Source organism: Cottoperca gobio, chromosome 23 (genome assembly GCF_900634415.1).
Source record: "Cottoperca gobio chromosome 23, fCotGob3.1, whole genome shotgun sequence".
NCBI classification, from domain to species: Eukaryota; Metazoa; Chordata; class Actinopteri; order Perciformes; family Bovichtidae; genus Cottoperca; species Cottoperca gobio.
Window position 1 is genome coordinate 14,909,717 of NC_041377.1, and position 16,201 is coordinate 14,925,917.

Genomic DNA, 16,201 nt, shown 5'->3' on the forward strand with positions numbered 1-16,201 from the left:
TGAGCATCTGTTGAGTGGATAAAAAAGGTCACCCGGTGGACACCAGACCTCAGCTGTCTGCCAAATGTATCTTCAAAGTGGGTCATGTAAATGAGAGATCAACAGAAGATACAGGTGGCAGGGCAGCCTAAATGAGAGATATTGCATGGAAGAATCAAAGGCACTCTCTCTTTCTCTCTCTCATCAGGACTCAGCATCACATGCTGTGGCGAGTCTGTGCCGGAGTCTAAAGATGGTACCTTATATGGCAGCAAGTAAGCCCGAGAACAGTTTTGTTGGTTTGGGGCTCGTGAGCACTGTGTGTTTAACAGCATGAATATGAAAGATGACAGCTAGCATATGTTGGGCAGGGTCAATTTTCATCCAACTAAGATCAAAATGACCACAATATGATATCGTTTTAACTACTTTTTTTAAATTAAAACAGCAGTTTTGAAGTAAACTCAAGTAAGAAAGAAACTACAGTAGATACTTTGAAAATGAATAGAATTAGGGAAGCAGTTTTGAACAACTAGACGCATTGTGATCGGATCTCATTTGACCACAAATCATTCAAATCTTTTGTAGTATAAATGTTTAAGGATCCTTGTGTACAGGAAAATATGTTCCAACTTTTTCTTATTTCCATTTGCTTCTGAAATTATCACTTTAGTTTTAACGTCTGAAATAGAGATACACAAGTGTGTCAAACATCTTGGGAAATTTGGTTTGCCTGGAACACGACCATGTCGATCCAGTCAGTATTGTTTTGATTTCTTCTTTTTCTTCTTTTTTTGGTCTTTGCGAACAGAGACAGCGTGTGGGTTTTATTTGCATATAGAGTGGGCACTCAAGACGCATATACGTGGAGACGCACTCTAATGCCATTTGTGATCGGATCACCTAAGACCCATGATAATGCCAGGTGTAAACAGGGCCTGTAAGACTGCTTTAACCTTAATGCTGTTTCTATGTTTCAATGTCAAAATGTTTTGCTGGCTAAAGATGTTAAAAGCCAAAAATAAAGTGGGATTTAAGAGAGAGAGGGAGAGAGTGCATTGGGTCTCTGCTTTTATTGTCATTCCCTGAAAGGGTTCACATCAGCATGTCGCTAACTTTTCACACAGAGATTATGTTTCCATCATGCTAAGGCTCACAACGAGGTGCACAAACAGCCCATGAAGAGTTGCTGGTTGCGGAAGGCAATTAGTGACCGGCTTGTTGTCGTCAAAGTGGAGGGGCTTCTGGGAAAAGACTGGAGGGTCCAGCAAGTTCTACGTCACAGTTGGAGCTAACGCAGAGCTTTGGTGGGGCTCGTATCCGTCCCTCCCTCACTATCAACCTAATGGGTTTAATTAACCACATTTTTATTGGGATTCAATATCTGTGACACCCATGTGTTTTCTTTTTTTATAAAATCCCATGCTAGTTTACATTTCATGGAAAAAATCTTGGCTCATATTCCGACCCCGCCCGGGCCCCAGAAAGAGGACGTGACCACAACAGTAGAGAGTTGAGCTAACAGGCTATAAAATCACCGGTGCAGCTTTTTTGTGCTCCCCTTTTTTTCTCTCATAAAAACTCCATTTCAAAGACGGCTCCATTGCTCAACAATGGCTTGCAGATGTATAGCTTAAACAGTTATTTGAGGTAAATTAGATGTTATCTGCACACTGTAAATACTGTACGTCTAGACACTGTATATAATACTGGCACAATCAGGCTATTTTATAAAAAATTAAAATTAAAAGATGGGAAACATTTGGGGGAAATGGGATTTTTGCTTTCTTTGCTGAGAGTTAAACAAGACGATTGATACATCCGCCTGTTAAGTTACGAAGACCAATACTGAAACTAATACATGAGACAGATCCCCCAGTGCTTCTTATGATTCCACTGCGCCAAAGGAAAACGACCAATCAGAGCCGAGGAGTCTCGAACGCAGTGTCACTCACTGCTCGTGAACTAGGCAGCGCAGGGAAAATATGAATCAAGAATTTTTTTTCGCATTGCCGAAAATGAGAATGTTTGCTTCCCCCGGTGGGCGGGGCTTGGTTTTGTCTCGACCATTTTCAACATGGCGGCAATACATTAAAATAAGCTTCTGAAACCATTTGAGGCGAGAAATAGGCGATGCAGTGACAGAATCTTCATTCATATTTGCTCAGCGCTGCCTAGTTCGAGAGCAGTGATTGACACTGCGTTCGAGACTCCCTCTGCTCTGATTGGTCGTTTTCATTTGGGCGTGGTGAAATCTTGCAAATGCCTTTAGGAGGCAGAGGAACATGATTTTCTTTTTGCATATTATCTGTCTCACACACTGCTGTACAGTTTCAGCAAATATGACATAAAAAATATTTTTGATAAAGTTACCTGCAGCTTTAAGGTTAAGCCAATTACATAATTTCTACCTCTAGCAACAGAAGTTTGTCCACAATGCTTATTTAATTAAATGCAGACTGAATAATTAAACTTTAATACGTTTCATAGCTTTTAAATTATTCATTAAAATATCATTTAAGTTGGTAAAATATAGGTTCATACCTGCTCCACCCGGATCTCATACTCTCCGTTCAGCTTCTTCCCTCGAAAATACTTGGCCCTGCAAAGAAAACAGAAGACAAACTATCAAGGAAATGACAAAGAGTATATACTTTATATAAAGTGAGAGTTCTTATATTTAATTAAATAATCTGCAGATATAACAATTCTACAATGAAGACCAATCGAATTGTTATGAGTTACTATACTGCAAGGATTAATTTGTCCATCTTTAGGTCACATGTGTGCTTCAACATGTGGCTCCCTCCCCTGCACCACCAGTACAGTATGTGCTCAAAACACTCCTCAGAGTCAAAACAACCTTAAAATATCCGTTGTTTATTTGATTGAAGGAGAGCTGAAATCTCAACAGACCTTGCAAAATACCTTCAGAGCAGGCAAAATAGTGACTCATATTTTCCATAATTATAGAATCTGACCTTGCTGGGGCTTCGAGTAAACAGAATCTCTTGGCAAAGAGTAACTTGTGAAATAAAGTGCTTTTAATAAAGAGAAATCCCTAATGGAAGGACAGGCTTATTTTTAAATGACATTTCTGTGACAGAAACACCGTTTAATGTAGTTACAATGAGTTCTCACACTGCTCTCTGAGAGACATTTGAAGATCACGCGGAAGTAATGCAGAAAATCTGATCCTGTGGACATCCGGTTACCGGAAGAGTTATCTCCCTGACCATCAGACCTGCAGTATTTAGATTGACCCGGAGACATACGTTCATCACTGTGCTATTACAGTGGCGTTACAGAAGCCTCCGCTCTCGCACCACCTGACTCAGGAAGAGCTTCTTCCCTGATGCAGTGGCTCTGCTGAACTCTTCTCAATCACTTCATGAGCATCATTGCACTCACCTGCACTGTTATCGTACTTGCGGACATGCTATTATTATCTGCACATACTACTGTTCAATGTTGTTTCTGTGCATATATGGTCATACCATTACTCTTTGCACATAAAACCTGCATTTGCACTATGTTACATATTTATAGTAATATATAGCACCATTCAATGCACTTTCTGTATTTAATATAGCACATTGTTGCACTGCTGGTTGGATAGTAACTGCATTTCATTGCCTTGTACCTGTACTCTTCACAATGCCAATAAAGTCTAATTCACAGTGGAAAGTTGACATTGTTGCATTTCAAAATTTGGTTAATTTAAGTTCACTTTTGCACAATTAAACTTGTTTAATGGAGTTTTGCCAACATGTCATCCCACTGTGTCTTTTGTTACTTCTAAATGGAATAGAGACCGTGCCAAGATCAATTTACGGCATTAACCACGTATGAATTTATGAAATTAGCATAATATTTTCATGACCTGTTAGCTCTTTATGGTTTCCTCCTGTGACTTGGTTGGATGCTGTCGGATTGGTTTAAAATAATGTGGATCTGGGGAATTAAGTGTCGACGTCGTTTTAGGAAATTAACTGATTTGTGGCACACCTCTTAAATAATATATTTATTTATCTTTGGGCTTGGGGGGAAGGAATTAAATATTTTCAATTCAAAAGGTTCAAGTCCACATGCCGATACATTGGTGTTAAAGTTCGAGTCGAGTTGCAAGTCTTTTTGAATGTAAAGTCACGAAAATGTGTGATTTGACTAGTTATGTGACCCGAGCCCACACCTCTGCAGTTTAGTGAAAGGAAAATTTGGAAATTAGCTCCAAAACTAAACATAAATACTTGCTCTTTTATGACTTATATTTTATTTGACAATGTAATGAATACTTTAAAATACAGAACCCCTGTAAAATACAGAATCTCTAAAGCTAGTTTAAGGCCATGTTGTGTCCCAGTGCTCTGTGGGTCTCAGCGTTGAACTCCCCCCCCCCCCTGCATGCGTTGGCGGGTTACCAATCTGTCCAGGGATTCAGGCTGGAGCTGTGCGTTGAGGATCTGGGCTACGTGCTAGAGGCCTTCGGTCACTGGGACAGGCTGTTTGGGATTTGGGGGATTTAAAAGCGACTTCGTCTTCCCCATGTCCGCCTTTTTGTTTCTCATCTCCCCGCATCTGCCCTTTTTATGTCCGTTCATTACCGTTCATTATGGCCACCGAGGGGGGGGGGGAAATCTTGTTCTTAACATCTCCCAGCTGTTTTTGGGCCTCTAGCCATCTCATTCTCTGTAATTTTGGAAGCCGTGAATCTTCTGCATTGACTGACCTACATACTAGACAGGCAAATGCACCCTGTCGCACTGGCCCACCCCCACAGAGCAAGAGGCAGGACACCTCATGGCTCACCAGCTTTAAAAAAAAAAAAGAAAAAAAAGAAAAGAATGACTGGTATGCGTTTCAAGGCATTGCAAAACATGTCGTCACTTCAAGTGATCAATTTCATTCACAGGCCAAATGTATACATTCAGCTCCGCAAAAGAGGTCTGGGCTTTCCTTCTCCCGTCGCGCACACACCCACTATATAAACACCATTTTTTAATTGGACGAAACCAATTGGGCCTCGAGGTTGTTGTTTTTTGTTGTTGTTGTTTTTACAGTTATCCCTGCCTCTATTTGTATCCACTCCGCTAAACTTGGTGTTGTGCTAATACTGCTGTGTTTACAAAGGACAATTTCTACTCTGGACACATATTTCTACATCTGTTTTTGTACTTCCAGTGCCTGCACTTTGCGGAGCATTGTGACCATATCAATGAATACATAAGCTGATGTAAATGCAACGTAGAAAAATGCTGGATGATAAAAACCTACTAGTATGTGCAGCAGGCTCCTTCTGACCCACATCTATAAGGCTGATAACAACTGATAACGTTTATTTAATAGGCTGATAACATTCAAGCCAGCTTTTGTCAAAGTTGCCGCAGTGGTATAAGCTGAAAACTTTGACATTCATTTACAGGACCCCTATGAGGCCAAGAAATTAATAGATATTTCAACATGCAGAATAAAAATGCACCATCCCTCTAAGGTGAATCAAAATCTGACCAAAGATGTCTGAGATTTCCTGGTTAAATCGACCTTTAGACACAAAGACATAATTGGACAAAGATGTCCTGTCCTTTACCTATATAAAGACTTCTTTTTTGTAATAGTTCTGTTACATTGTACTGCTGACCTGCTGCTGTTTTCACTTTGCAGTGTGTGAACTTTCGCCCTGTTTCACCATTCGGCGGTGTGAGTGTGTGTGGGCTCCCTGTTTTTTCTTTCGACAAGACGTGAAATTAAAAACCTCTTTTTATTGCTCAGGGCAACCAGAGGATTTCATAGTACTCTGCGACGTACATGAAGAAGTAAACACTTCTGCCAGAGCGAGACTGAATTGAGCAATCAGATGCTCATATCATTCAGAACCCAGTGCAAACAGACCGACAGCTTCTTGGCAAAACGGAGAGAGGAGAGAGAGAGAGAGAGAGAGAGAGAGAGAGAGAGAGAGAGAGAGAGAGAGAGAGAGAGTGCTGGTGATGATGCTCCTGGAGACTTTGCCCCGGTACTGTGTACTGCTATTGTGCATCAGTCATTGCTGGAGGCCAAGCCTGTCAGGACAGAGCAGCGTTTCCCCGGAGACCTCAGCCTCACTGCTGGAATGCCCAGGAGGAAATTCAACCCCAAGGCAGCGAGAGATGGATGGACAGACACCCTTCACACTGCGACACCTTCACTGTATCTTCCAGCCAATTTGAGCCGATACTGAGTATCTACTGATTCAGTGTCCCAGTTTGATAAATAGATTTTTTCCCCTGCAGTAATGGAGAACACACTGAAGGTGACTGATTAAGACATGTCTTGATATATTTTTTTGGCCGGGTTTGCCACGGAGCCCGGTCGGGCACAGCCCGAAGAAGCTATGTGGTGCCCACCCATCCATCCATCCTGTGGACCCACCACTCATGGGAAAAACCGCTGGGGTCGGGTGCGCTGTCACACGGGTGGCAGTGATGGTCAGGGACCTCGACGAACCAGACCCGGGCAGCAGAGGCTGGCTCTGGGGACGTGGAACGTCACCTCTCTGTGGGGGAAGGAGCCGGAACTAGTGCGGGAGGGGGATCGCTACCAGTTGGATCTGGTGGGGCTTACCTCCACGCAGTCTTGGCTCTGGAACCGTACTCCTGGATAGGGGTTGGACTTTATTCTTCTCCGGAGTTGCCCAAGGTGTGAGGCGTCGGGCCGGGGTGGGGATACTCACTAGCCCCCGGCTGAGCGCCGCTACGTTGGAGTTTACCCTGGTGGACGAGAGGGTCGCCTCCCTACGCCTTCGGGTTATGGGGGGGAAAACTCTGACTGTTGTTTGTGCCTATGCCCCAAACCGCAGTTCTGAGTATTCAGCCTTCTTGGAGACCCTGAATGGAGCCCTGCAGGGGGCTCCAGTAGGGGACTCCGTAGTCTTACTGGGAGACTTCAACGCACACGTGGGAAACGATGGAGACACCTGGAGAGGCGTGAATGGGAGGAAGGGCCTCCCTGATCTAAACCCGAACGGTTGTTTGTTGTTGGGCTTCTGTGCTAGTCATGGAATGGCCATAACAAACACCATGTTCGAACATAAGGATGCTCATAAGCCTGCACGTGGTACCAGAAGCACCCTAGGCCAAAGGTCAATGATCGATTTTGTAATCGTATCATCTGATCTGAGGTCGCATGTTTTGGACACTCGGGTGAAGAGAGGGGCGGAGCTGTCGACTGATCACCATCTGGTGGTGAGTTGGATCAAGGGGTGGGGGAAGACTCTGGACAGCCCTGGTAAACCCAAACGGGTAGTGCGGTACAACTGGGAACGTCTGGAGGAAGCCCCTGTCCTGGGGATCTTTAACTCACACGTCCGGCGGAGCTTTTCAGCCATCCCTGTGGAGGTTGGGGGCATTGAACCTGAGTGGGTATCGGAGCTGGAGGATGTGGCCCGGAGAAGGGAAGATTGGGGTTCCTTACTGGAGCAGCTGCCCCCGCGACCCGATCCCGGATAAGCGGTAGACGATGGATGGATTATCTGTTCAGTGCCTTAAAGTCTAAAGCCACTTTAGACTGGTTGTAAACCTGCAAAATGTCCCTGAAATAAATGCTCAGGTGATTTTCTTTGGATGACCAACATGTAACTCCAGACAAAAAGGCCTCTAATATTACATATGACTACAGTGCTACTTCATTTTTATATATTTATTTTTAAGAGGAAGTTATTTATGGTGTTTCAGTGGGCCTTATAGACCCAGATCAGCTGTAGCTGGGAAAACTCAGAGAGAGTGTGAGAGAGAGAGAGTGTGAGTGGGAGTGAGAGTGAGAGAGAATGAGAGAGAGAGAGTGTGTGTCTGTGTGAGAGAGAGAGAGTGAGAGAGAGAGTGTAAGAGAGCGAAATAGTGTGAGTGAGTGAGTGAATGAGTGAGTGAATGAGTGAATGAGTGAGTGAGTGAGAGAGTGTGAGAGAGAGAGAGTGAGAGAGAGCGAAAGAGTGTGTGTGTGAGAGAGAGAGAGAGAGAGTGAGTGTGTGTTTGTGTATGAGAGAGAGTGAGAGGGAAAGAGAGTGAGAGAGCGAGAGAGAGAGAGAGAGAGAGAGAGAGAGAGAGAGAGAGAGAGAGAGAGAGAGTGTGAGTGAGTGTGTGTGAGAGAGAGAGAGAGAGAGAGAGAGTGTGAGTGAGTGTGTGTGAGAGAGAGAGAGAGAGAGAGAGAGAGAGAGAGAGAGAGAGAGAGAGATTGTGTGTATGTGTGTGAGAGAGAGTGAGAGAGAAAGAGAGTGTGAGAGAGATAGAGTGAGTGAGTGAGTGAGTGTGTGTATCTGCATTACTAATTATATCTTTGAGACTTGTAATTATCTTCACTTTTTTGGTTTAAAACTGAAACTGGTCCTCACAAACAGCCCTTTTCAAAATGCGTGTGTGTTTGTGTGTTTGGTGCATTTTCTTTTCTTCAGCGTGGAATTTTGAACCTGGGCATGAGAAGAGCTTTCTGTACCACTTCTTCTTATTCATCATTTTGGTGATGTGGCTCTGGAGATCTTCCACCTGGTGCTTCATGCCGCTCTTGATGGCATTAACTTGGCCTCCAGCACCACTGTAAGGAATCTTGGCGTCATCTTTGATCAAGATCTGTCGTTTAACTCCCACATAAAACAAATCTCAAGGACTGCCTTCTTTCATCTACGTAACATTGCAAAAATAAGACACATCCTGTCTCAAAATGATGCAGAAAAACTAGTCCATGCATTTGTTACTTCAAGGCTGGATTACTGCAACTCATTGTTATCAGGTTGTCCAAAAAAGTCGGTTAAGGCTCTTCAGTTGATCCAAAATGCAGCGGCACATGTATTGACTAGAACAAGGAAATGGGATCATATTACTCCTGTATTAGCTGCTCTGCACTGGCTCCCGGTAAAATACAGAATAGAATTCAAAATCCTTCTCCTGACTTACAAATCAATTAAAGGTCAGGCTCCAGCATATCTTAAAGATCTCATAGTACCTTATAAACCAACTAGAGCATTACGCTCCCAGACTGCAGGGTTACTTGTGGTTCCTAGAGTCTCTAAGAGTACAATGGGAGCCAGAGCCTTCAGCTATCAAGCTCCTCTCCAGTGGAACCAGCTTCCAGTTTGTGTTCGGGAGGCAGACACACTCTCCACATTTAAGAGTAGGCTAAATACTTTCCTTTTTGATAAAGCTTATAGTTAGGGCTGGCTCAGGTTTGCCCTGGATCAGCCCCTAGTTATGCTGCTATAGGCTTAGACTGCCGGGGGACACCTCCCTGCTCTCTTCCTTCTCTCCCTCTCTTTCTTCTCCCTCTCTTCTTCTCCCTCTCTATCTGTATACATTTATGTAAATGTATGTTACTAACTCACCATCCGGGGTATCATCCCCGGAGTGTCTGTCTCTCATGTGGCAGGTTGCCACTGATAAAGTTTACGTCAGGATCATGAATCGTGACAGCGCCTGCTGACCTGGTCCTGCTGGACACCGGGAAGCCTTATTGACATTTTCCTGGATTCATCCAAACTTTCTATTTCTTTTTTTTTCCAACACAACATAATTTCTGTCAAATGTTGTATTTGTACTATGTTGTTTATCCTGTACACACGACATCTATTGCACGTCTGTCCGTCCTGGGAGAGGGATCCCTCCTCAGTTGCTCTCCCTGAGGTTTCTTCCATTTTTTCCCCTTTAATTTTGGGGTTTCTTTTAGGAAGTTTTTCCTTGTGCGATGCGAGGGTCTAAGGACAGAGGATGTTGTAACCTGTACAGTCTGTAAAGCACACTGAGACAAATGTATAATTTGTGATATTGGGCTATACAAATAAATTTGATTTGATTTGATTTGATTTGGGTCTTCTGCCCCTCCTCCTGCTTCTCCTGCAGAGCCAGATTAAGGCTTTCTGTGTCCTTAAAGAGGGTTGACTTGTCCTCCGATCTTCAGCTCCTGCTCAGCCTCCTTCAGAGCAGCCATGAGCTTATCAGTCTTCTCTTTTTCTTCATCCAGTTGGGGCCGGACAGGAAGCTCTTGATGTATCCGTCTCCTCCTGGAGAAAGCGGAGCCGCTCAGTCACCAGGAGATCTTCTGCCTTTTTCAGGGCTGCTTCAAACCTCCCTCTCTCCGCTCTCTGTTCCCTCTTGCTGGGCTGTATGAGAAGCCTGGGATTCTTTCCAGTGTCTTATCAGCCTCCTCCACCTGTTTTCCGAGAGCTTACTCCATCTTGCTCAATTAAAAAAAACCTTCAAAAATACCATCGACTTGTGGAGACAAGGTGTTTTTTTTAGGACTCCTGCAGCACTCTATAAAGCATATTGAATTAATTATGGATTATATCCTATTCTTTCTATTGGATACCAGTCTGATTATGTTTCGAAATATGAAGGTAATGATTTCTGATTATTCAAAATATGGCAAGGAAAGGGACTTTGAGAAATGAACACACAGGGTTGGTAACTCCAGTAACCATGTGTGCTCAGCAACCACCTGTTAGCTTTTACCACAGCAGACAATATTCTTTTTTACTTTTATACAATATGTTTGTAGGCCGCAGTGAAACCGGCGACCACAGCTGGGATACGATCAGTGTTGATTTATGGAGATGCATGAAAATAGAAAGAGTGCTCGAAGACTCTAGGAACACCACATGGCTTAACAAATAGCAACAAGACTACATCTGGAATCAATACATGTCCGTCATGTACAGTAGATAAAAAATGTGTCCAGCGTGGTTGAGACTTTTATCTCAAAACCTTTTTTTTTTCCCCACAACCCCAGCACAGAGATCTCCTTTCGTCCTCGTGAATCGACAAACTTGACTCCCTTTGCCTAAAAGCAGATTTCACATTTTTCCGAAAAGCAAACACCGTGACGTAAAAAAGCCAACACAACGATACATGCACGTTGCCAAAGCAGCGGCCAAAATATTGTTACTCATTTTAGAGAGTCGAGCTTTAACTGTTGAGCTGCTGCTTTATCCTCTGAGACTCAATGACATTTCTATGTAACACAACACTCTAAGTCTGGGATTTAGAGTTGCTTTTTGAAATGATCTTGGAGGCAAAACATTGAGACCTGCTTTTGCCATCTTGTCAGCTGATAATTTTACCAGCAGAGGAAGAGTGTTTCATTATAAACCTCAGAAGCTGTCACACGTCACCATCTGCTGGCCGAAGCCTTTCACTTCTGCATGGAAAAAAAATCAAATCATGAGAAGAGCTGGAGAGCCGTTTCTCCCTGACGCTGAAATTGGACTACAGTGCCGTTCGGTGGCCAGAAAAGGAACAAATTGAGTTGCAAATCAAATAGAAAAATCTATTAAAATCATATACAAATATTTAAAATCTTAATTGTATTGAAATGTATATTGTATATTGATATTAAAAATGTATCTTTTTTTGGTTTCATGTTCCAGTTCCATACTCATAATGAAAGACACTATCCAGTTGCATTTTGGGAAATGTAGGATCCAGTGTTTTTGTAAACTTGATCCATACTAGGGATTAAAAAATGTACGCTTGGCTGAGGTACAAAGATGGTGTATCACTATAAGCAAAATGTGACAAATTAGCACACATTAATATATGAAACAAAAATAAATGGCATATTTCCATCGCGTTTTTTACCGCATTGTTTTTCACCGTTTGAGGTCTGACTGGCCACCTACTGCTAACCTCGATGACCAACTTCTTATAATGGCACAAAGGTAGCGGATGAAACAAGCATTCATTGCCATTTTCTTTTGCCGATTCTCTCAAAATGTGGGATACACTCTCTGGCAGCCAATCCATCCCAAATCTATTACTGTGCATCCACCAAAAAGAATAAACTCAAAAACGAAAAATACAAGTCTGTAACATGAAAAGTTCTTGCTGTGTCCACCCTGTATAAAATCTAAGTGTTTTTTGGTGCTGAAAAAGCAGCCAACTGCTTGTCAAAGCCTCCATTATTGTCTCTTTATATAAGTAACCAAGTTTGTTTAGGTGAACAAAATCCCTGCTGTTCTCTCAAGAATGAGGATGGTCCCTCAGAGAGTCTGAATGAGCCGGAGGGTGGATGATCTTCTGTTGACTCATTTCAGAAACACCAGGATGTGAGGAACGTCGGGCCTTTTTGGGATTTCAGCCAAAAGGGGATTAAAGAAAAAGAGGCCGCCCGGCTTTTCAGAATATTGAGAGCAATCTTGGTGCTTTTGACACGGCTGTCGGCGGGGCGCTTTAATTTAGTGATCATTTTTAGACCCCGGCCTGATCTCCCAGACAGAACCTCAGATGCGGATGTTTCGGTACATAATGATCCCTAATAGTGTAGATAATTTCAAAAGGGCAAGAAAGCTTCACTGAGGTCAATTTAGCAGCAAATGTCAGCCGAAAGAATAACAATTCATGAAATGGAAGAGTGGTTTATTGATTGAGAAAGACAAACATGATAAACTGGGCTGCTTGGAAATCAATTCCTCCGCAGTGAGCAGCAAAAGACGACCGATATCAGGCCTCCAACATGTGCTGTTGCTGAAAGATGAACCCAACTCTTCTCATTAAAGTTAATTTTTTTTTCCTGTCATCGCCAAAGGAAATTACATTCCTCTCGTTACCATGACAGCCATGGTATGAGCGTGCGAAAGCCAAGGACGTACAAGTCTATCATAAACAATCCGATGTCTCGCTTCTTTCAAAACCTGACCAGAAGAATGTTTTTTAATTTAGCGTTGGCTAATTTAGTTCCTCTCTGGGAACCATCACCTTATCGTGGTGGAGAGGTTTGTGTATCCCTATGAACCTGAGAGCTGTGTTGTCTGGAGCCTAGTGCTCCTGGTAGGGTCTCCCAAGGCAAATTGGTCTCAGGCGAGGGGCCAGACTAAGAATGGTTCAAAAACAACTTCATGAAAAAAAGGGAAAGGAAAGGAGAGACCCTGACCGGAGGAAGCCCGGGGCCCCCGTCTGGAGCCAGGCCCAGAGGGAGGGCCCGACAGCGAGCGCCTGGTGGCCGGGTTTGCCACAGAGCCCGGTCGGGCACAGCCCGAAGAAGCTACGTGGTGCCTCCCATCCATCCATCCTGTGGGCCCACCACTCATGGGAAAAACCGCTGGGGTCGGGTGCGCTGTCACACGGGTGGCAGTGATGGTCAGGGACCTCGACGGATAGGACCCGGGCAGCAGAAGCTGGCTCTGGGGACGTGGAACGTCACCTCTCTGTGGGGGAAGGAGCCGGAACTAGTGCGGGAGGTAGATCGCTACCGGTTGGATCTGGTGGGGCTTACCTCCACACACAGTCTTGGTTCTGGAACGGTACTCCTGGATAGGGGTTGGAGGTGTGAGGCGTCGGGCCGGGGTGGGGATACTCACTAGCCCCCGGCTGAGCGCTGCTACAATGGAGTTTACCCTGGTGGACGAGAGGGTCGCCTCCCTACGCCTTCGGGCTATGGGGGGAAAACTCTGACTGTTGTTTGTGCCTATGCCCCAAACCGCAGTTCTGAGTATTCGGCCTTCTTGGAGACCCTGAATGGAGCCCTGCAGGGGGCTCCAGTAGGGGGCTCCGTAGTCTTACTGGGAGACTTCAACGCACACGTGGGAAACGATGGAGACACCTGGAGAGGAGTGATTGGGAGGAACAGCCTCCCTGATCTAAACCCGAACGGTTGTTTGTTGTTGGACTTTTGTGCTAGTCATGGAATGGCCATAACAAACACCATGTTCGAACATAAGGATGCTCATAAGTGCACGTGGTACCAGAGCACCCTAGGCCAAAGGTCAATGATCGATTTTGTAATCGTATCATCTGATCTGAGGCCGCATGTTTTGGACACTTGGGTGAAGAGAGGGGCGGAGCTGTCGACTGATCACCATCTGGTGGTGAGTTGGATCAAGGGGTGGGGGAAGACTCTGGACAGACCTGGTAAACCCAAACCGGTAGTGCGGGTGAACTGGGAACGTCTGGAGGAAGCCCCTGTCCTTGGGATCTTTAACTCACACCTCCGGCGGAGCTTTTCAGACATCCCTGTGGAGGTTGGGGGCATTGAACCTGAGTGGGCGATGTTCAAAACCTCTATTGCTGAAGCTGCGGTGATGAGCTGTGGTCTGAAGGTCTCAGGTGCCTCAAGGGGCGGTAACCCTCGAACACCGTGGTGGACCCCGGTGGTCAGGGAAGCCGTCCGACTGAAGATTGAAGAGGAACAATGCGGATTCCCTCCTGGTCGTGGAACAACGGACCAACTCTTTACTCTCGCAAGGATCCTGGAGGGGGCCTGGGAGTACGCCCATCCGGTCTACATGTGTTTTGTGGATCTGGAGAAGGCGTATGACCGGGTCCCCCGGGTGATACTGTGGGAGGTGCTGCGGGAGTATGGGGTGAGGGGGTCACTTTTGAGGGCCATCCAATCCCTGTGCGCCCAAAGCGAGAGTTGTGTCCGGATACTCGGCAGTAAGTTGGACTCGTTTCCAGTGAATGTTGGCCTCCGCCAGGGCTGCGCTTTATCACCAATCCTGTTCGTGATTTTCATGGATAGGATATCGAGGCGTAGTCGTGGAGGAGAAGGGTTGCAGTTCGGTGACCTGAGGATCTCATCGCTGCTCTTTGCAGATGATGTGGCCTGGGAACGCCTCAGGATCCCCCAGTCGGAGCTGGAGGATGTGGCCCGGAGAAGGGAAGATTGGGGTTCCTTACTGGAGCTGCTGCCCCCGCGACCCGATCCCGGATAAGCGGTGGACGATGAATGGATGGATAATTTAGTACTTGGACTAAAGTACTTATGGAGGAAATGGAACTTTTCACACCTCAGCCACAATGTTTCCATATATACTAACATATTTTGATGGCAAAGTCCCACCCACACACCCGTTCGAACCAATCACTAGCCAAGCACAGTCACAGCTTGTTAGTGCGAGCCACCTGGCTGCTATGTTAGCACAACGGTACACAGCTAACCATAATATCTCTATAAATACATTTATAAATTCTTAAGTTACACAGACTTGAGACGGTTAAGGAAAGTTAAAGTTACATCTCTTCTCTCGCACAATTCCCAAGACTCCAGCTCCGCAACTACTTCACTCAGAGCAGCTGTCAATCACAGCTGTCAATCGTGATGTCTCACCACCTTCTTATAGCATCGAGTAAATAATTAAATCCAAACTTATCCGATCAATTAACACTTGCACATACATCAGCGTGATAAGAACTACCTAAAATCACAGAATCCATATTTTGGAAAACTTTGACTTTTGGGGAGCTGTCATGTAGTCCACATCTTGATATACAATCAGTAGTTGCTTACTCACGTACTTGTGAAAAACAAGAGATTGTTAGATATTGCATGTAACAAAGATTACACACAGGTTGAGCTGAATGAAGCCCAGGGATACAGGATGCCACTTATTGAGTTTTAACATAGCTACAAAAATCAAAGGTCGAGCATGTCATCAAGTTCAGCTCACTGGTTTGAGACGAATCAATCAAGACATTTCGACGCAAGTTTTCTCTTTTGTTCTTCGACCCACGCACACACATAACACCTCTACTCACCAGTCTGTGTGCTGATCGTCGACGACCAGCAGGATCTTGGGCTTGCGTATGACAGGTTTAGATGGCTGACTGCTTCCTGTTGAGGCTCCTTCAGCTGCGCTTGCTGCTGACTTGGCAGTGTGCAGCGGCAGCGACGTTCTGGGCCATTTGAGCGCTCTTCACCACGCTGGAGAAGGAGCTGAGGAAGCCCCCTGCGCCTGAAGTCGAGCCCGGGGCTGAACCCAAGGCCGGGGCAGGGTTGGAGGCCGGAGTCGGGAAGCTCGGGGGCTGCCGCCGCTCTGTGGCCGGGGAGGCGGGGGAGGAAGTGGAGGAAGTGGATGAGCCCGGAGGGGTCGGCCTCTGCAGATCCATCATGTAGCCGTTTGGGAGGTTGGCCACAAAGCTGCTGTCTGACAGGCGCCGGCGGAGGTAGTTCATGGTGATGAGCTGGTGGGTCCGTCAGGCCAGAGGAGGTGAGGGGGAAGAATGCCTGAAATCCTGCACAGGGGACAAATAAAGGGAAGTAGGTCGGTAGGTAGGAAGGTAGGTAGACTGCTACAACTCAAATATAAACGATATACATACATACAAACTATATACATTAGACAAGTGTGCAAAGTTGTTGCGGTGTGTGTATAAAGATGTGCAAATTGTGCAGGGTTATAGATGGAGCAGAACAAAGTGAAGTGTGGTTAAAAAAAAAAACGAAGCTGGGAGTTCTCTGCTAGCCAGACGTGAGAAGTGTTGAAGAGGAT

The 16,201-nt window shown here is 45.2% G+C and overlaps 1 protein-coding gene across 1 annotated transcript in view; it reads right to left on the minus strand.

The window, feature by feature from the left end:
• The window catches only part of syn3 (synapsin III), a 112,755-nt gene that overhangs the window by 83,348 nt on the left and 13,206 nt on the right, over nucleotides 1–16,201 (minus strand). The window contains 3 exon segments of the mRNA XM_029461503.1: nucleotides 2,524–2,581; nucleotides 15,468–15,583; nucleotides 15,585–15,944. Of these exon segments, the coding sequence (XP_029317363.1) occupies nucleotides 2,524–2,581; nucleotides 15,468–15,583; nucleotides 15,585–15,884 (474 nt within the window). The 5' untranslated portion in view covers nucleotides 15,885–15,944.